The sequence below is a fragment of the Anser anser genome, assembly GCF_964211835.1.
Source record: "Anser anser genome assembly, chromosome: 6".
Classification (NCBI taxonomy): domain Eukaryota; kingdom Metazoa; phylum Chordata; class Aves; order Anseriformes; family Anatidae; genus Anser; species Anser anser.
The window spans coordinates 31915201-31936459 of NC_139726.1; the positions used below are offsets into that span (position 1 = coordinate 31915201).

The 21259-nt window shown below is 45.6% G+C and overlaps 1 protein-coding gene across 2 annotated transcripts in view; it reads left to right on the forward strand.

Annotated features, from left to right (window-relative positions):
- Positions 1–21259, forward strand: part of ABCA12 (ATP binding cassette subfamily A member 12) — a 111118-nt gene that overhangs the window by 12997 nt on the left and 76862 nt on the right. The window contains exons 4-5 of one of the 2 annotated variants that reach the window (XM_083840588.1): positions 645–679; positions 17457–17550. In XM_083840588.1, coding sequence (XP_083696714.1) covers positions 645–679; positions 17457–17550 — 129 coding nt within the window. Of the gene's footprint in view, positions 1–644; positions 680–12765; positions 13242–17456; positions 17551–21259 lie in introns of those variants that run through there. The other variant, XM_083840589.1, reaches the window with a different exon arrangement.

Sequence of the window (21259 nt, forward strand, 5' to 3'; positions counted from 1 at the left end):
TTAACTGGATAGATAGCTGCTTAGTGTGCTTCTCTCCCCTAGTCATGGGAGTGTAACTTCTAGAATCTGGTGTCTCATATGCAAAGGGCAGAGGGACAACCACAAGTCCAGTTTCGCTACCCCAAACCATTCAGAAATTGTGATATCTTGGCACTATGTGTTCTTTCTGATGCCCATGTCTCTAGACTTTACATTTTTATTTATTTATTTATTTATTACAGTTGTTAGAGCTATAAACAGACCTTTTGTTTTAAGGAAAGATGGTATTCCCACTTACACCCCAGATCCCAGAACCAGGGAGAAAATGAAATACCTGAGAGTACTAAGCTGCTTTCATAATGTTCTTTCCTAATAAGACATAGGATTTGCTCCCAGTAAGATGTCAGTGCTCCTGCTGGAAGTGCAGAGTGCTTGCTGAAAAGCACCACGAGAAGTACCAGCCAGACTTGTTCAAAAATTCAGATACGTATTTACAGACTTAGAACGGCTTCTCCAGTAGTAACACAGCTCCATTTTGTAACTGCTGGTAGCTGTCACAGAAGTTTTCTGTTTCATAGCTGTGTGTACCAGAGGCAACAGGGGTACGTTCAAGAGAGCTTTGATGCAGGATGTTCAAAAGCACTATTTCTATTCCCTGTCCACAGCCTGGCCTGCAGAAACCTTCTCTGACCTCTTCCAGGTAGGAAACAGTTCCACATAGGCTTCAGTGCTCTTCTTCATAAGATTCTCCCATGTCCTCCCCGCATGCATCTTGCCAAACAGACAGCTGAAATGTTAGCAGCGAAGCTTTGTTCTGTGGATGGATTTTGATTATTAATAAGGTGGTCAGGGAGAACGGGACTATTTCATGTCTTGTCAAAGCAGCGCAAGTAGGATGCTGCTTTTATGAGACTTGCCACTGCCCCTCTCTCCTCTCAATCATCTCTTTCATGTGCCCGAGCAGGACTGAGGTGATAGGCTGCTTCCTAAAGAGCTGTAACAGCGTGTGAGACAGCTCGGGATGTAGTTTACAAACAGCAAAGAGAAAGCTCAGAGATAGAATGGAAAAGAGCAAAAAAATAAGAGCTGATTGCAATGATTGAAGCTGAATTTTCCCTACCTTCCAAGTGGGCATTCCAGTATGAGTACGTTAAATTCACGTATTACTCAACTGCCAGGGCTATTTAGCAATAAAGACCTCTGGCACTGAAAGGGACTCAAAACAAATCTTTGCAGCCAGCAATAAAACGCAAGGAGTGTCATGCTGAAGATCACTGGGTCGTATAGCTTGTTAAGGCAAGAGGCTGGAGGCTTATTTGTGCAATTGCTGCAAGTGATGTTGTCCTATGACACACTCACTGTCATAGATAACTGCCTTGGAGATTAAAAAAAAATTAAATACAGTCATACAAGTGCAGTTCTGTAGCCACAGTAAATTAAATTGTGCACAAACACACACACAGAGAGCATTAAGGCCTTTTGAAACTTGATCCAGGCTGCATTTGGAATTGGTTTTATAGCTGTTGATTGTTCTCTCTGGAAAAAAATAACTGCAAGCGACGCTTGTTGTGCGTCCTGGAAAATGAGAAAAAAAGGCTCAGAGCCAATGCGTGCAGCAGCATCTTGTCGGAGAGTCCCCAACTTCCAGGCCAGGACAAAGGAGGAAGGGGTTTTGCATTCTCTCATGTAAAAATAAGAGGCCTGACTCCACAGCTTTCTAGAGATTTGAATAATGAGACAGTTCTAACTGATGATTACATTAAGATTTGACTTCTGCGGTGCTTTGCGTTGCATCCACGGCATGCAAAGCGCTTTCCTGCCAGCAAGGAGAGGCTTCTGGCTCCTGCAACCAGGAGCCCCAGTCCTGCAAGGATACCATCACAGGGTTTTCTGCCCACACGTGGGTAGCTCTTCCTCACTGATGTTATGTCTGCGGAGTTAAGCATGTGTTTAACTGTTTGTAGAAGTGGGGTTTGTGCTATTTAAGGACTATGAATTTTTAGAGGGTTCTTTCTTCTGAGGATTTTGCAGGCAGACATGAGTTTGCCCTCCCCATGCTCCAAGGAAGACCTCAGTCATGCGGACGTGTCCATCATTAGCAGATGCACCATGCCGCTCGCCACAACTCCGTTTGCATTGTTCCTGCTCAGCTCACAGCAGAAGGAGAAGTCACGTCTGTGGTACTGCTCATGGCTGAACCCATGATGGTGGTGAGAACCCCTGCTTGGGTCTCACTTCAGCAGCAAGGAGAGAGTGATAGGGAAGTAACTCGGTGTACCCAAACTGGCTGCAGGCAAGAAAACAGTCTGTGAAGCCCTCTGCCATGTGAGAGCGCTTGAATGTATTTACCTTACTACCAAGTGCAGGCAAAAGCCCCCAGATTCCCTACCATTCAGCAGACTGAGCATACTTAGCTTTCAGCATCGCAGCCCCAGCTACGTGTGCCTCTAGAAGCCGAGGGAATTACAGGGACACTTCAATATTCAAGGAGAGGTGCTGCTGAAACTACTTAGTGCCCTCACCAGAGTGTGAGCAGGAATTAATCCACTTTCTCACATGCGTGAGATTTTTTTGGAGGGGTCAAAATCCATCTCCTTTCCTTCCTAAAAGCATTATTTAGCCAATGTTTGATAAGGACTTTTTAATTAATATTTTCAACAGCTTTTCCATGAAATTTAAGGTACTTTACTATCAAAAACATCCATCTGGACCACTTCCAAGATGCTGAAAGCATCCTAGCTGTTTGGCCCACTTCTAATGCTCAAAGTGGCATTAGTACATAGGATTGGGTGAGTCTCTGTAAATACCAGTGGTGTAGGAACACAGTGTTTTACATTAATGGAGGCCCAAGGCTCTTGTCTGGCTCAAAATGATGAGTTCTTGGCAACCTTAGTGCCTGAAGCAATGTGAAAATAGTAAAGCAGCACAGAATTGCTTACAGTATTTTATTCCACTGCTAGCCTTTTTCCTAAGTCTCTTCATGTAAATGCAGGAGACAAAGTGTTGGTCCTAGCTGCAGAAAAGACACAGCAGCTGGAGTTGTCATGCAAACCAGTGTCTACAAGTCACAGACTCCTCAATATTCCTGTTCTTGTGCTGGAAGGAGAAACGTTTCCTATGGGAGATGGTTGATCTGTTCGTTGTTGGCTTCTGCTATTAAATGTTAGGTTATTTGCGCGCTCTAGGTTTCTTCACACACGTTAAACAGCCTGTGCTGGTGAGAAGGTTAATGCCGTCCTATGTCATCTGACTGCCACGGGATATTATCTCTACATTTGTGCTCTAGTTTAACTTCTAGGAAGAAATTATATCCCAGATAAATATCACAGTCACATTTTCCCTCGGAAGTCCTTACTGCCATCCTTGCATTATCAGAATGGCACAAAGTGAGGCTCGCTCAGCCATTTCTGGTGAGATGTATGTGTATTGTAGTCTGTCTTGAAACTAGTTTTGGAAAAGAAGGCATCAGAGAGCTCCTTTAAAGGGCTTACTCAGAGTGGTGCCTGCAGAGAGCGTGCTCTTTCGTGTTATTTTTCCTCAAGCAGACATCTGGTCCTACTTCTGTCTTCTTGGAGGCAATGAATGTTGTTTCCAGTGCATCATCAAATGTCTCATTATTAAATAATTAGAGAATGGTTTTTCTAAGCATTTGGACTGAAGAGCTCTGATTATTATTAAAGCTACTACCTTCTGGCAACGGAGAGGACGACAGCAATCCTCCCTTGATGTTTGTTGAAACAAGCTGAAGAAAAAGGGCAGACCTTTGGACTCTAAATAATAATACTATCCATAAATAATAAGGCTCTTCAGGGCCCTTTCTAGGCAGACTGTAACTTCCTGCCAAAAGGTATTCATCTTTATGCACAGGCACGGTGTCTGCCCTGTGTTGCTCTCTCACCACTGGTCCTGCTGCATTTCAAGGCTGTGCATTTCTTACAGAACATTCTTCTTATTGTGGCAATTATAATGGCAGCCAAAAAGACATACGCCTGCTGGGGTTTTCTTCATCATTTCAGAGTTTTTACAGACAGAAATTTTGTCTGGGCAAGAAATAAAAAAAGCAAGAAGCAACAAACGAGGTCACTTGTTTGGGATTTTCAGATGTCCAGACTGGAGGTGACCAGAAGCGTGGCCCAGTTCTGCAACTTGGTAGCTGCAAAATCCAGCACACTGCTTGAGCTTTGGACAGAGGAGCCCCGAATATAGTGACCAGATGGCCTTGCTAGCAGCCAGGGGGCTCTGCCAGGCGTACAGAGGTCCTGAGCTGATGGCTCTAGCCAGCTTGCTTTCCAGCCTTGCAGTGCACACACAGTAGGACCAGTATAGCCAAGACCTGTCTGACTTGCTGACCAGGTCCTGCCTGGTAAATCACCCCATTCCCACCACACACGGCCTGTTCTGGAGGTTATGGGCTAACTGTGGCTATCCAGAAGATGCTGGACTTGCTAAGCCCTTAGTGCAAGATTGTCCAACCACACTTGAGTTTAACACCTCCTCTTTCTTCGTTCCATACATAAGAAAGCTTCCTTGTGATGGCAGCATCACGATATCTACTCTTGTCTTTGTCTTTCTGCCATTTCTGTTTCAAAAGTAAAACTGTAGCCTGTGGTTAGATAAGTCCAGCAGTGACCACTGTCTGAGGCATAAACTATCAGGGAGTCTTGCCCATTTGGTCAGCCAGGGGTGGGTATATTAGAACTGAAGAGCTGCACGTGTAACAGAGGTGCCTCCCAAGATAAGGAAACATCACGCAACCCCCAGAGAGGGTGTGCTGGTAGCAGGTTGCTGGCTAATTGCAAATTTGAGGTCTCCAGCTGAGGCCCCGCATCTTACGGCACCTCCCAAGGATCCAGTGTGTTCCCCAGCACGTGTGCCACACCTGCTCCCCTGGCTGCATGCCTTGTAGCACTCAGGCATACGTAGATTTTGAAATGAGGGTCATAAATTCAGAGCATGCCTTATCATAAGCCCTTCTCCTGTGCTCAGCTCGGTGAATCAGACCACAGGTCTTCGTGAATGGCCACACTTTCTCTCGGGAAGGATGCTGGGCTGCAACTCATTAGGGAAAGGAAGGGGTGAGCACTCTCTTCCAGGCTGATTATGAAGCCTTGGGATGAGCCATGCTCCTTCAGCCGTTCAATGCAGATTGCCTGTTTCCATCATGTGAGTCAGGATCAAGCCCACTTTGACAGAACATCTCTCAGTGACCTGAAGAGGAAAAAGGGTCGTTTAACCTTTACTTTTACTAGCACTTAAGGAGCTGTCAAAACCACAGTCGGAAGGGGAGCGAGCCCTTCACTGCCTCTCTCTGTGCTCCTCCATCACTGCAGTGCTTGTGTGAGATTATTTCAACACATATTTTTCTTCTACAGCAAGCAAGTTCCCAGCTACAGGAGGCTGACAGCCCTTGTGTAACTCGTCGTTACTCATCAGCACTCCACGTACTCGTTTGGATCTCAGGGTGTGGTCTTAATTAGCTATTTTGTAATAACACCCAGGTGACTTGGTAAGGGATCGACACCCTAGAAACCTATTCAATAGGAGCACGGTGACTCCTTGTCCTTGGAATACTCTTCCAGATTGTTGTTTGCTTCTAGAAATTGAGTCCATGGGGTAGTTTGTCCAGCTATCCCAATAACTTCTGTAACTGTTGATTGAATTCAGCCAGGTTATGCTGGTAGATAAATCCTACAGAAATGATTTCATAAAAATGTGCAACCAGGTAGAAGAGTAAGAATAGCTTAAGTGCCTTCACTGATAACCCTATGCTTGTTCATGAAACAAAAAATCCACATGGAAAGAAGGATGTGTGAGTACCCAAGTTATAGGGGGAAAACAGTACTTGCAACTCAGATACTGAATCTGAGCAAACTGAACTGTAGGTAGGAGTTTTGTTAGCCTACAAGAAAGCTAGTGTGTGTTCTTCTGTTGCTACTTTTAAGACTTCTTATCTCAGCATCTTAGTGATGTCTCCCAGTTTGCTGGTCTTCTGTGGTCTTCAGCATGTGGCAGCCACGTCTCAGGGTTTTGCTGAAACTGTCTGGGGCTTTGAAGTGGTCTGCCAGGAAGGTATGTGCTCAGCCAAGGACTTAATAATGTTTTATATCAGGTGCAGTCAGACTTGTATAACTATATTGTTTGGAGCTAAACAAAGCTTTGCCTTGGTTGTGTTTGTAACATGGAGCAAGTTTTTAGCCTTGTTGGTTGACTTTTGAATAGTTCAATAAAATCAAGTGCTAACCTCTGTACAAGTTAAACTTTTGCTTTATTTCTGTTTTGGTGGGAATTAATCACGGTTATTTTTCAGGGGCGTCCTTGGATCTGAGATAATAAGCTCTTTTCTAACCTTATGCAGCCTAAGCCATCAAATACTTTGTTAAGAATGCCTCACCTTGTATTCAGCGAGTTAGGGAGCTCTTTGGTCAGCTGCATTCATCTACACTTGACCCAGATGCATATTCAGGTCCTTCAGCCCACTGTTTGAGGCTCTGGAACACTCTCTGTCTCTTTGTAAGCATACTTGCTAGTTGCTCCCACTTATGTGTTAGAGAAGCAGGAAAAAACCTTTAAGCCCTAGTAATCACTGCTCTATTGATACTGGCACCACTGTCTGTGTTGCATTATCTGTCAGGAAATACACTCAGGGTGCCATTTCTTTCCACTGTTCTAAGTCTGTGAAGCCAGTCCTGCATTTATTATGGAACAAAGAGAAAACCTTTTCTTAGTACACGATTGAGGGTTCATCTTCCCATCAAGTGCAAATGACTACAGTTAATTTTTGACTTAGTACAATTTGCATCTCTCAGAAACTGTCTGTTTCCATTGCATACAGAACAGCACACCAATGGTACAGCTGTTGTCTTAAACACATCATGTCTCTGCTGTTTCCTTATCCTTGCAGTCTGTCTTTAGGCCTTTTAATTTGGAAGCTATTTTTTTTTGCATCGTTGCTGATGCTTTCATTTAGGAATCATGGCTGTCCCCAGCCTTAGAAATACCCCTGCCAAGCCAAATCCATTTTTCGCAGCGACCTTGCTTTGGCCTTGTTATCCGCCTTACTGTGAACAGTGTGGTCTCTAATCAGTCCATCTGTCAGCTGTCCAGGTTCACGTGACAGGACACAAGTGTTGCCACGCAGATTGGAGCAAGCTGAATGCACGAGAAATGAGAAATGTCAGAGGATTTGGATGCTGGTAGCTGCCTCATGCCTTGTTGCAAGCCTTGGCGTTGGGTCTGGTCTGAACATTGTTCATAAGCTGGAGGAAGGGTTAAAGGGCACGGCAATGAAACTTGCAGTGATATCATCTGCTTGCTCGTACAAAGCAAGGCTCTTGGGCAAAGCTTGCCAGGCATTGCATCAGTCAGTGCCCACTAGGCAGCCTTGGGATCCAGTGGGTTTCTGGAGATTGGAGGTTAGACCCTGACCCCAAGAATAAGGATTAGAAGAAAGGGATGTAAGTAAGTGGGTGATACGCATACCCATCTGAGCACAGTGGTGCCCAAGCTTATTTGATGAGCAAGAGGGTGGAGCAGAAGGGACAGCTCTGCTGGTGTACCGGGCACAGACACAGGGCTTATTGGCAGCTGACAGGATCTACTAGGCCCCTGCCTTTCCCTATTACTTGCACCTGCAACTCTTTTCCAGCTAACCTTAAATCCTGACACAGTGTTGTGCATGAATGGTGTCACAGGAGTTTGTAACTGGTGGCAAAGGGCAACATGAGCAGCCTGGCGAGATAGATGCGTGTGGGAGCCTCACAAGCGAAGGCCTCAGCTGCCTGGGTGTGGTGAGATGTGATTCACAGGCCTGCAGCTTTGCTAGGACCAGATGAAGGTGTCCCTAGGAGCCAATGAGCAGGGAAAAGGACTGGCTGGTAATGCTGCTTTCCCTTCTGAACAGAGGCTTTAAAGCCAGAAGTTGCATTTCCCTACCCTTCCACAGCCTTCTTCCCACTAAAGTTGTCATAAGAAAAAAAAAAAAAAAAGCTCTTCTGAAAATCCTATCCCAGACATTTTTAGTATGGGGTGCTTCTAATTCACTTGCAGAAAACTCAGACATCTTGATTTTGGTGCTTAACTGCTTTGATTTCGGAATATCCCAAAACTCACACTTAATATGAGGGCTTACTCCTGGGAACAGAGCTGCTCTGTAGGAAGTTAATACCCAAGGAATCAAAAATCAGCAGCACAGTTCTCCTTGAGCTATATGGGGTGCGTTCTGTGTGTCATCCTTGCATTTCCAAGCTCACTGATGGCTGGATCACTGGAGGAAAAAACTGCTTCCAGGAGGAGCTTTTTTCTAAACAGATATTAAAAATGAGAAAAAATCACTGAGAAATTGTGGAAATGTCTTTGGTGGTGGCAAAGTTGTAGTGTGGTGCTGCCATGTCACGTGCAGCTCCCATAGTGGCCAAGAGTATTGCTGCCCATCATAGGCTTTCTGAGGGCTCTGACTAGTTTGTTTTTAAGTGCTGAGTGAGCATCCTTCTAAAAACTGTGCCCTGGTCAGGTGCCTGACACTAGGCGCCCAGGAAACTACACTTCCAGGCTCCTGCCGTGCCTTAGGAAGGAATTTGGAGTGACCCGGGAGTAGTTGCAGTCACGCACTGGGGAATGTCGTGGGCTGCATTACAAAAGCCTTTTTTTGTTTTACCATTTAGCAAGTGGTGTTCCAGTTAGCACAAGACTCTTACGCCTTCCCAGCATCATCCAGCACTACGTGCGGTGTTGCCTAATGCTGTCAAGTCCTCAGGCAGCTGCTGCCTTACCTGGGAAGGAGGTCGAGTTTTAAGTCAGCTGGACAAGAGATCACAGAGGAAGTCCATGCATGGTTTATCTGAGATTTCTATGCGGGTAGCCAAACATTTGTTGGTATTAGCTTACACAAACCACGAGGAAAGCCCGGCTGCTGCAGTTTGGTAACTAAAGGCACTTCAGACTCTGCAAGAGGAAAGTAAGAGAGTCCTTCCTCTTCAGTGAGTCATGGCATTGCCCCATTGCTCCCCTTGCAGATCTCCTTCAGTTCCTTGTGCTTGGCCTGTGTTTTTTGGGCACGGTAGTTGATCTGGTTATGCTACTTCACTCCCTGCTGGTGTGCTCTCTCCTCCTCCAGGTCCCTGAGGGCACCTAACCGCTGTTCACCTGGGTGCCTCTGGAAGGCTCTGCTGTGGTTTAGTTGGAGCATGCACAACCACTGCAGGATTAGTGTTTTGCTTTTTTTTTTTCCTCATAGCCAAGGTTTTTTTTATTTCTTTATTGGCACTGACTTCAAGGGGGTAAATGTTCTGTCCTGTCAGTTTAGCTCCAGATACCAGTGTTTAATAGTCTTACAGATCATCAGTCAGTGACTCCATCCTTTTCTCTTCCCAGTTGTCTTACATCACTTCCCTAAGCTTTCATTTCTCACAGAGGTAACTGACATGCCTGGGAAGCAAGAGTGCATTCATTTTCACTGGAATAACTCTGCTTGAAAGAACATCTCAAGGAAAGGACTCAGTTTGTGAGTTCCTGGTGTGAGGTAAGAAACTTTTTGCCCTGGATTCTACACTTCCTGCATGACACTGGTGGTGGTCCAAAGCCACCGCTGAAGCTGAGGTGACGAGCCATGTTTCTGAAGACTTGCCTTGGCTGAAATCACAGCTCGGAGCTCCCCTGAGGTTTTCTCAGCTTCACATTCACAGGAGCAGGTTCTGCTCTGAACTAACGACTTGCACCTCTGCCCAGAAGAAATGGAATACAGTTCTTCACCAAGAGAAACTGTGTGATTGGAAGTTTACTGGTGGAAGAAAGAACTTAGCCTTTCCCTCCTCTTCCTCTCTGCCTATATGCACTATTAGACGCTGGGACATCTGTCTGGTCTGGTCACTTGGTTGAGGAGTGGCCGTGTAGTTGCACAGCCTCCTGTGCCATCTGCAGGAATTATTAAGTAAAGGAATTAGAAAGCAAAAAGGTATAAGGCATTAATAAAGTTCTCATCTTGTGTTTCAGAGCTGGAGCAGTCTGGTGTTCTGGGAGCTGAGTGCGGGTGCTCTGAGAGCCAATTGACATTGAGTTATTCTGGTTTTACAGTGGTGAACTCGAACAAATTACCCTTTGGGTACCTCCCAAGGGGAATGTTTGTTGACTCAGTTCACAAAGGAGCTAAGGATGTGCATTTGCTTGGGAAAATTATTATCCAAATCACAGAGTTCTTTTGAAACAGTTGTTTGACTGAATACCAAAAAGAAGCAATCAAACGCTTGCCTCAAAAGACCTTGGCAAAGCAGCAAATGGTGAAATCATAAATTTCTTCTCTCCTACCCCCTCAGAGCAAAGTTATCTATTTTGGGATATTTTTTTTTTCAGTCCCTGGAGAGGAAGTGAATTGAGTTTGCAAGTGGCGTTGTCTGGATCCAACAAAATGAAATCTGCTGTGCCTTCTGTATGTAGCTAACCTAGAGCAGTGTCCTGAGGAGCAGTGCTTGTTCTTCACCCACAGACCTCCCTCATAAGGACGTTCAGTAGAAGAAACACCAATGTAGAGCTGGGAGGTTAGATGTCTGAGTTCCTTCCCATCACTATCTAAATTTTACCAGGGAAGGCTTAAGCTTATTTTAGCTCCAGCTCCACTCCCATTGCTGGAATGTCCAATCTATTTAGACTCAAGGTATGTGGGGCAGGAACTGCTCCATCTCTGTTGCTACTCCCATCTTTGAAGTATTTCCTAACCAATCCGGAGAGGCTGTTTCTCTTCACTGAGAACCACTTCTCTCTCTTCCTCTCTCTCTCACCCTCATTCTGTGCCTTCAGCCACACTTAGATGAAAGCTGCTCTGCTCCAAGGTCATTCTGGCTGCCACGGTTGCCTCCTCCACTTGTGTTCCTAGGTGAAGTTTGGCAAGGATTCATTCAAGATGCTCCTCATTTTTGAGGCACCGTGTTGGCTTGTGGTTGGAAGAAATGCCATGTAGGAGGTTTTCTGATCTCCTGTGAAATACGCTGAGAGTAGCAAAGCCTTGCACAGGTTGCCTAGGTACTGAAGGACATGGTGGTGTGCTGCTTGGCCGGGGTTTTGTTACCCATTAGGGGTTGATTTCATGTCCTTGGCTGGATGTTGGGTGTTGAAGGTAACCCTTATCTTCCAGGGTTTTGATAGTGTAGCCATGTTTGCTCAATTTTCATTTCTTTTACCTTTATTTTATCTAGTCATGGAGGTTTAGACCTGATTGTATCGTATCTGAAGTAGCTGGGGCCAGAACAGCATGTGGTGGGCATGGCTTGCATCCGCTGGCAGGGTCCCGGGTTCTGCCCCAGGTGGCACAGTGAGCTGAACAGCACTGGGGTAGAGAAAACTGGGCAGCCCTTCATCAGCCCGTGGGACACTGCCAAGAATGGGAACAAAAGCCATGACAAGTGCTCGGGGGTAATTGGAGCTCCTGTAATCGCAGCCTGCTGAGTCGCTTTGCCCAGCTTACCCGTTCAAGAGCTTTCATCAGTGGGCAGAGAGCCCTTCGGCACTGGAGAACAGAAGTTTCTCCATCCAGCATTGAAGAGAGTCAATAGTTTAAAGAGGTTTCTAATGTAAAACTGGTCACTGGGAAATGTAGCAAAGCTCCTGGTGTCTGTTCAAAAGGAGCAGCGATTCTTGTGTGGTTTTCCCCCTCTCATGTTGGATCTCTCATTCCAAAAACTCGACTTTTTTCCCACCTTGGGAGGCTGGTGTTACTGTAGCCCTGTGGGGAAACTGAGGCACAGGATGCACGTTAAGCCTCACTGAAAGTTTGATTAGGTTTTGGAGAGAGAGAAATATTTGCCAATAATTTAGGGAGACACATGTTTGTTCATGAACACATTTGATAAATCGTATTTCTAACCAGAGATTTCATTCTTCTTGTTTCCTTCCCCTCAATGATCTTGTAAAACCAAACTGTGTTGGCTTTATTTTACCCAAACACTCGAGATGCAATATACAAGCCCAGTTTTAATTCAAAGACTTCTTTCTTGACTGCTCTCAGGTTGCTGCACAGGAGGTGCGCTGAGTGCTGAGCTGCCCGATGGCTTCCTAACATCTGACCCGTGGCTGAAGCACGTTGGCTTTGAGGGTGACCTCAGTGTTAGCAGATGGGGTCCTTGCATGTACCTGGTCCTCTCCGGGTGGGATCAGAAGCTCTGCTGGATGACCAGAGCTCATTAGGCAAGTCCATATCTGGTTTCAACACTCACGCTTGTTACAGTCCCCTCTGCTGCTAGTGCTGCCCTCCGTACCTGCAGTTCACTCTCTCCTTTCATCTCCGGCTGGTTCTTAAATATCTCACCAGTAGCTAGGAAAAAAAATCCATAATCAAGTGAATAATAACAGCACTCAAGCCACACTAGTGCTCTGAAATCTTTGTGGGCTCCAGTTCTGCAATCCCATTCCCACTGGATGCGATGTGTTATATTGAATTCAATCAGTTAGAACACCAGGGCTGATCTCCCTGGAAGGAGAGGGAAGATACACGAAGCTGAGCAATTAGATTTTCATTTATGTGTTTTTCTTGCTTTAGTTTGTGGTTTGTTTGTTTTTTTTTTTTTTTTTTACTTTTATTTAATTTCCCTGGATGGGTAGGTTTGAGATACTCAAAAGTAGTAAAGAAAAATACGAATTCCAGTTCAGCAGTGCCAGGAAGATGCAAGCTGTGGATACTTTGTTCTTCCCGGCCCTTGCCTGTGAACTCGGGGAAGTCGGAGCGGCCTGGCAAGCAGCCTGACTCTGCTGTTGATGACACCTCTCCGGCAGAAGCGGTGTGTGGGTAGGCAGGTAGTTTCATCACAGGGAGGAGGAGGAGGAGGCATGCATCACCTTTTGTTTAAGCAGAAGCATCTTTTTGGAATGCTATCCATTTTATCAGTTAGGGCTTGAACAAAGAGCAGCCAGGAGAGGCTGGATATTGTAATTAACACAAGTGGAGGCAGGCTGCTGCGTCTGCCTGCCTGCCTGGAGAAGAATAACCTGTTGAATTTGCTAGGAGCTATTGCTACGAGGACAAGAACTGCAGTTACGGGGAGAACGGCAGCCACAAGTGGATGAGGTAGCTGCTTCAGAGCTATGCTGTGGGGAAGAGGCTCAGATACTGGACACTGGATGCCCGTTTGGGTCAGAGCCTCCGCTTTTGCCTCCTAAGCCCGGGGAGAAAGAACACGCAGCCCGCTCCCATTTGGTTGGGTCGGCCGAGGATGGCTGCGCTCTCCCAGCACCTGAGGATCCTGCTGTGGAAGAACTGGCTGAGTGTCAAGAGGCAGCCGGTGAGTGTGAAAACAAAGCCGTAGAGGAGGGGGAGCTGGAAACCGCAGGAGCTGAGGAGCAAGAAGGGCACGACAGGAGAGGAAAGCCACGGTGTTAAAATAGAAATACTTTGAAGGAAGGAGAGAGAGAGGGAAGGAGGGGAATGGCACGGAAAGAAGATGGGTCATTTTAAGCCAAAGTGGCTGCATCTTGTGTTGGAGATCATGGTGAGGGCTCAGGAGTCCAGACTGAGTACCAGGGATGCTGCTGTTGGTCCCTGCAGACAAAACCCTACACAAACTCACGGGCAGACCTGAATTAAGGCTGCTTAATTCTGCTCCAGTGTGAGCAGTCCCCAGAGTCTGTGTGCAGTCTTTGAGGAGTCCCTGCAATCTGGGGACAATGGGAGTGTCCTTACCTAGAGCCATTTGTAATGGATGGACAAAGAAAAAAGTGTCTCTGAGAGGTGCAGGTGGGACAGGTTTCCAGCACAGTCCAGTGTGTTGCAAAGCAACCACACCAGATGGTTTTTTTCCCAAAATAAAGCATTGCTAGGGATGTCCAAGAAAGGAATCTGAACTGCGGTGTCATGGAGGCAAGTGCTCCTTCGGGTGGCATTGCATGTCCAGGCAAAGCCTGTCTGGTAGTTTTGTATCGAAAGTTTTGCTTGCAATACAGCTGCACTGGCATTTCAGCAGAAGCACACTGCAATTCATGGACTTGGGCTGCAGCCCGTCCTCTTGCTGGGAATCCCAACGGGATGGTTTGTAAACTCTCTGGTTGCACGGGAAGCCTTGGCAGGTGCAGAAAGGGCAGAGAAGAGGACGTGTGTCAGAGAAGAGCCCCATGGACAGTGTGATATGGGGATGGAGTGAAAGAGCTCCCAGCACTGCATACATCTGCAGGGTCGGCTGTGTGCCTGTTCTGTCCTGCCTCTCGGGTCTGGAGCCTGCTTCAAGGAGGTGCTGAGTTCATCTGAGTCCTTGTGACCCTCCCCAGCAGCTGCAGATGGGCTGTGCTCCTCAGAGTTAAGTCTGTGGCTGCTGTGAGAGATACAGGAGAATATTTTTTCTGAGATACAGAGGAATACCAATAGATTACCTCTAGTTACATGACCAATTTCAACACCCTTGTCAAAACCGGAAGGCTTGGGTCTCTTTCAGCTCCTGTGTACCTGCAGTAAATGCTTACATAAACCCTGACCATATGGTCTCACTTGCTATAATTCTTCTTTCAGTTTCCTGTAGAGATGAAACATCAATTCTGTAGGATGGGAATGTCAGTTAAAATAAAGTCTGGACACCACCGATTGCTTTAGGGCAGGCATTCTCTCCAGCCCTCCTTCCGTTCCCTCTCTTGCTCCAAATTAAGGAGCTTGCTCCGAATGCGGAAGCTGTGAGGAGGTAAACCCAGAAAGCTGCTCCTAAACACATCCTGATTTCTCTATCCTTTCCGTTTTCAGGTTTGGTTTTTTAACCTGTGTGATGTAAACACACTGGTGGACCAGGCTTCCAGACAGCTTGTTTTAGTGTGTGCTTGTTTTGCAGGGGAAACTCTCTGTTGTGCTTCTTTGCTTCTGATAACCCCCGAACGCGGCTGCTGCTGCTGCAGTGGTGCTGGTTGCCCTCGCCGGGTGTGATCGGCATGTCATTGCAGTCTGACACAGGACAGCCCCTCTCCATCCACAGACTGAAGTGCTTTCTCATTGCTACTGCTCTGTTTATCAGTCTGTCCAGGGCTGGCGAACGCATTTGATTCTGCCTTTTGCTTTACACTTTATTTCCTCTGCACACTCTCTGCAGAGCCCCTAGAGAGATTGTATGGGGGGAGCTGCGGCTTGCTTGGCCATCAATTTGCTGAAATCAGCTGAAGCTCCGCATCCATAACCAGGGAGAGCCTCGGCACAGGTTACTCCTGCTGAGAAAGGAATGGCCGTGAGTGGAGGTGGCAGCCTTCTGGGGAGCAAGGTTTGGCCTGCCTACCAAGGGGAATTGGAGAAATCAGTTCTTCTTGCACTTTTATTGCTTTCCATCTGTCACTTCTATGCAGCTTAGTTATTTAAACAGATGCAGAAGGGAGAGAAAACGTGCCTGCATCCAGACGTACTAAGGTCTGCGCAATTAAATCTGCTTTTAGCAGTGAAATAATCCAGCAACCAAGGGATTATGCAACCTGTGGCACAGCACTTGGTGTCCCACGAGCCAAATTGGCATTGATTGTGGCTCCGTTCAAGTCAACGTGTTCTACCTGCAGTCGGCTTGGCCAGGCTGCTTGTCTTGTTTTTGCTAACTAGAAATGCCTGGGACAGTGAGAACGCTGTGTTGTAACTGATGTACCCAGCTACTATTAAATCCAATTAACTCCAAGCACGGAGATACGAAGGGAAGAGCTGCCTGGGAGTGGAAGCGCCATTTTAGCTCCAAATGGGGAGGCACAAAGATTTCCCAGAGTGGAGACGATCTTTATTCATTTCCTCCACCAAGAATATGAAAGATGTCTTGCCCTTCCTTTAGGCAGGCTCTGACTAATATCAGTTTCTGTGCTGTTACCCCATAATTTTCTTGTAGCCTACGTGGTGCTAAACTAGGAGGATACCTTAATAATGCTGTGTGCATGTGAATTAATCCAAGTTAAATACTGTATTTGGGGACTGATTACAGGGAAATCATGTGATATATGAAAAAAAGTATAAAAAATGTTGGTTTCAGTGATGAATCCTGTTATATAGTATATATATAAAAGGAGGGGTGGGGTCTGTAAAAGCTAAAATGCTGCTGAATGTTGAAACTATAGGAGTACCCTCTCTGAAAGGATGTGTTAGGAGGTGCCTTGTGGTTTGACAGCTGTCAGTTCCTATTTTGGGGCATGAGTCGTGCTCCCACTTCCATGGTTGTGTGTCATCTCATCGGGGATGGTAGGGAGGGAGTTGCTGTGAAACAAGCCTCTTTAAGTTCAGTTGCTCTCCGGGATTTGTTTGTCTGTTTGTTTGTTTTTATGTTCCAGTAAGCATTACGGGAAATGAAAACACTGTTATGGGCTTGGAATTACCTTTGGAAAAATGGGTTTGGGTAATATGTGCTGATCTGAAAAAAATAGCGATGCAACAATGAAAAATGGGATGATTTTGAAGAAGGACATCTCTGCAGTTTCAAAAACTGGCATGAAGATAGCACAGCAATTTTGCAGCACAGGGTACTTTGAGCTTTACTGATGGATGGAAAATTCTAATCTAGTAGGCACAGTAGCGAGCTAGCCAGCTAGTACAAAAGCAGTTAATTATTTGAGAAATTGCATTTTCTTAGCTTACAAAACTCCAAGGCTTGCAGTTTTAATACTGACTTTGGGCCTCCTACCTAGATTGGTTTGCTGCACTAGATGATTAGCAGACTATTTTCTTCATCCTCATCCATTGAAATGATGAGCCCTCATGTCAATGGCAAGAGGTCTGTAAAGCTTTGTATTTTTTCTGACATAGTATGCCAATTTTACATCATTTCTCTTCCATCACAGCTCACCTATGTAGGCTGCTACAGTTTGGAAGTGGAAAGGTACCAGGGAGTTAGGTTGCTGTGGTCAGGAGCTCACTTGAGGAGTTCTGGTGGTTGGCGATCAAATGGGACTTCTCCAGCTGGTTACACAACTCTGTAAATCCCTTCCTTCACCATGCTTGGTTCCATGCCTTGTGAACAAATACCATGAAAATCCTCATTCTTTTGGCTGTTCTGTAATGCTGAACCGTTTGTGAAGAACAGTGAAAGTTTCTGGGGGAAGAAAGTGCTGTAGCCTTGTCATTTCAATGTCAAACACTTCAATTTTGAGCTATAGTTAATCATATCAAGGTCACCTTTACCAGTCATGTGAGCAGTGCCATACACTGAAAGTGAAACCTTCCCCATTTTGTCTCTTCAGTCGTGCAATCAATGCATCCAAAAGTCTCGTACTTGTCAGGGTGCTTTTACTCTTACATAGCAGTGTCTCAGATCTGTGCAAAACTGTGTAAACAGCCAAGCTGAAACACAGGAAAGCTTCAGGCTCATTATTTGCTCTTACGATCTTATGTGGTTTTTCTTCCTGCATAGATAATACTTGGGTTTTAATAATATGTGCACCGAGACAGGCATTATTTACAATGCATCTTATAACTCATTTAGAGTGGTACTTGTACATTCCAGACAAGCTCTGGGACACATCAGCGCGACAAACGTAACCAATATATTTTCATTGCTATTTTATAGGTATGGTCATTCATTTTAATTTCCTGGCCTGTGGTTGTTTTCATAATCTTGGCCATCATCCGTCTCAAATTCCCTCCAGAACCACAGCCAAACTGTAAGTAACCGGTTTGCTTTTATGTCTTTGGGGTTTAGTTCTCATTTCAGTGACTGATGTGTTAATTCGATGTGTTTTGTTACTTTTACAAATCTGGTTCTTTGTAGTTTCCAGTGGAGACTTCCTGGGATGCAGCATGCTGTAAATAAAATGTCCGTGTTCCTCTGAGGTTGCTTCTATTTATGTTTCTTTTAAATTAGTTTCATAATTAGAAAACAACTTTGCAGAACAGTCTCATCAAGATGCACTCAGGTACTGCTGTTGTAGGCAGCAGTATAAATCTACATGATAAATTGAGGGACAGGAGAGCAGCTGGGAGAGATCTTATTCAGCAACACGAACAAGGGCATAGGCTTCAAGTGAGGTTATGAAGGTAAAAAACACGAGGTTGGTCATCATGAAAGATTTCACCTTGTTTGCTACAGGCAAAAAGCTCCTCTTCAGCTGAGCCTTAGTAGTATCTGCCCAAATAGTGGTAACTTGGCTCCTGGCACATGATGGTGCATGTGAGCCCTTACTGGCAAGTCCCAGAGCAGCTGGTGGGTGGGTGAACAGTTGGTGGTGGCTAAATGGGTGAAGAGTTTGCACAAGCTGGCTTTCGCTTGCAGGCTGTGCCTCCTGGGTCAGGAGAACACGTGTCTGCACCCAGAGCATGGGTCTGCTTGAATCTGCTCTAAAAATTCATGCTGAGTTTAGTAAATACCCATCACCAGCAGAAGACATAGCCCTGTCATCCTCTCAAACTAGGCAGTGTCTGTTTATGAAGTTACATGGTAAAGCAGAGCAAGGAGTTTATCCAGAGGGAAGCCTTCTTCCTTTCCGCAGTGTTAACTGAGGTGGATCCAATCCATGGTTCTGCCCTCTGTAGCCTCCCAAGGCAGTCCCGAGGGAGGGGAAAGGATGGGTAGGAAGGGCTGGACTCTCTTTTCAGTGATAGCCTGCCTTTGTGTTGGGAGAAATCAATCATGGAGCTGTACCCTTTTTGTTAGCCCCTAGTTAGAGGAGATCCTCAACCTTATTGCAGAGCCCCTGAAAGTGCATGCCAGACTCTTGCTTCATGTTGCACATCTCGTTTGCTGAATCACATCCACGTGCTGCAGCACAGAGCTGTTACTGACAGCCACTGCTTCCCAGCACAGGGTAGGAACAGGCCCTCCAAAATTGCCCTTACCAAAAGATTTGCAACACCTGACTCACAGGGGAGGTACCCCCCTAGCTGACCAGCCTCAGGCTGGTGTTGACTTGACAAGAACAAAGCTGTGTCGTGGGCAATGCTGGGTTTTTCTATTTGGGGGAAGGAGGCTGAGGCAGGGGGAGAGGAGACAGATTGACAGCAGCAAGGACAAGCAGTTGGCTTCCAGTCTGTAGCTATCAGGTGTGTAAAATGTGGTCATGAGAGATTTGTACTTGATGGCATGTGTGCACTGGAAACGTTCCAACCTAGTTAATGCTCAATTCTCTGATTAAAAGTGTTTCAGTGTTTCTGAATGATGTATGAGAAAGGACCACGTTGTGACAAACACCAGATAGGCAATTAGGATAGCCCTCGCCAGAGTAGGCTGCGAGCTCTCTGGGAGTAGAGGTTTGTGTATCTAATTTGTAGGCTGTGATGGAGAGCCAGAGTAAAGGACTTTTCTGGAAGTATCTCAAGGTCTTTAACGGAGAAAGGCATTCGTGGTGTGTTAGGGTGGTCTTTTAAACCCAAGCCCATAGGCAGCCAGTGAAACTCCTCTTTAGGCCTGTGAGATATCTTATGTTCTACCCAAATTCCCTTGAACCAGTTGGAGCAGGCAAGACTGGACACGTTGTATTTAGTGAAATTCCCAGCTTTTGCCAAGTGTGGAATGGCAATCCTCCCCCATGGCTCCGTCGGTTGTACTTGCTGTCCGTGAGAACTCAGATAAGGTGAATGTCAAGAGTACCAGCTGGATGGTAAAATATTTATTTTACTGTACGTGGCTATTAATTTGAATGTGTATTTTTTTGAAGCGTGTTTGCTCTGGGTGATTGCATCTGTGAATTTCTGGATCAGGAGGAATGTTCCGAGCAGCAGCAAGTAGCTTCATCAGCTGTACTTTGCAGGAGGGGGACTGTATTTTGGGACTTGTTCCCTTTTCTTGCATAGCTGAATTTGAGGTCAAGTCTCAGCATCTGAGTTTCTTTCTATCATAAAGAGGGCGATAGGAACTCTAGTGTAAGGGAGGTTTTGTGCTGGAAAAGATGTTGTTAATGGTTGTGGCGTACTCATGATCCAGGTGTTTAGAGGCCATCTAAGAATCCAAAGGGGATGGAGAAGAATGTTAATGGGAGCATGGAACAGCCAGTTCCTGCTGCTTTTTCTAGTTAAATAAAAACACCACTTGAATGTTACCCTCTTTTTTTTTTTTTGACAACTAGACAAAATGTATCAACTTTTTGTTTGAAAACAAAAAGAGAAATCATTTGGGAGCTTTCTTTTCTGAAGAAAAAAAAAAGACAAAAAAGGTGGGTGGACACGTGTAGGGTAATGATTACAGGAGGGGGTTTTGTTCATTTTCAGTGGAAATTAAATCCACTTTATGCTGAGTTCCAGTGCCTTCCTTAAAGGACACAGTCATTAAATAGTGACAAGAAGCTGTTTCCAGTTCTGCTGCTGTCAAGAGATTATTGCAGGCAGATGGAAGTCAGGAAGCATGGAATCAATGGCACAGAGATAGAATATGCAACTCAGATGCTGAGTTTTGAAGCCTTAGAGATGACCCCCCACAAGATTTGTCTGTAAGCTTATCTCGTGTATTCAGGGCCCCAGCAAGATCATGAAATCTACAATTTGCTGAATTAAAATAGCTCAAGTTCAAAACAGTGCTTCTGAAGGATGCCTAATAGACATTCAAAGGATTGAGGATTATTTAGAGAAATTACCTAGCAAGAGCTTCTTGCAAGAGCAACTCACTTGCTTTCCTTCATGTTTGTGTAGCACCTAATGCAACGGGATCTGGTGCTGGGCTGAACTCCAAAGAGAAATGACATGCTAAATAAACATCACCAGTCAAGAGGATGCTGGTAGGAGAAGAACTGAGGTAAAATAAGGAGCTAAAATCCATCTGATATGTAATTTGCTTCATGATTGAAGCCTGTAGTATCTAAGAGGGGGAAAAAAAAAAAGAAAGAAAACACTCTTCCATGCAGGCATCTGTTTGGTGATGTGTTTCCAGGTCAGCAGAGATAATTGTCAGGAGAAATAAAGATTTGTTTCTCTGCATACCCAGTTGTGATGATCTGAGCATCTCCCCAAACCAATTTCCCGTCCAGTTCATTGGGCACATCCCAGTCATGGCTTTTGACCTTTCATTACAGCCCTCGCATGTGCTGGAAGGTACTGGGATGTGCTGTGTGGCACACGTGGAGCAGGAAGCTCTGAGTTGGAAGCCTGCAGCACGGAAGCCAGCGAACTGTGTTGGAAGTGTGTTCCAGTCCTTTGTGCCTGTATCACAGGTTTTGTAGAGTGAGTAGGGACAAAAATCTTCCATCACTACAAGTTTTTGCAATTTGGGAATTGTGTGAGAGATACAATCTGTCCCTCAGGGCCCAACCCACTCAGTCTACAGGGAAGCCCAATTAGGCTCTTTGCTTTAACTAGCGCTGTCACACCCCGTCACACCCTACCCGCCTGCTTTCTTCCTTTTCTGTTCTTCTTCTTTCCTCTCCTGTCAGTTTGACCTCATCATTA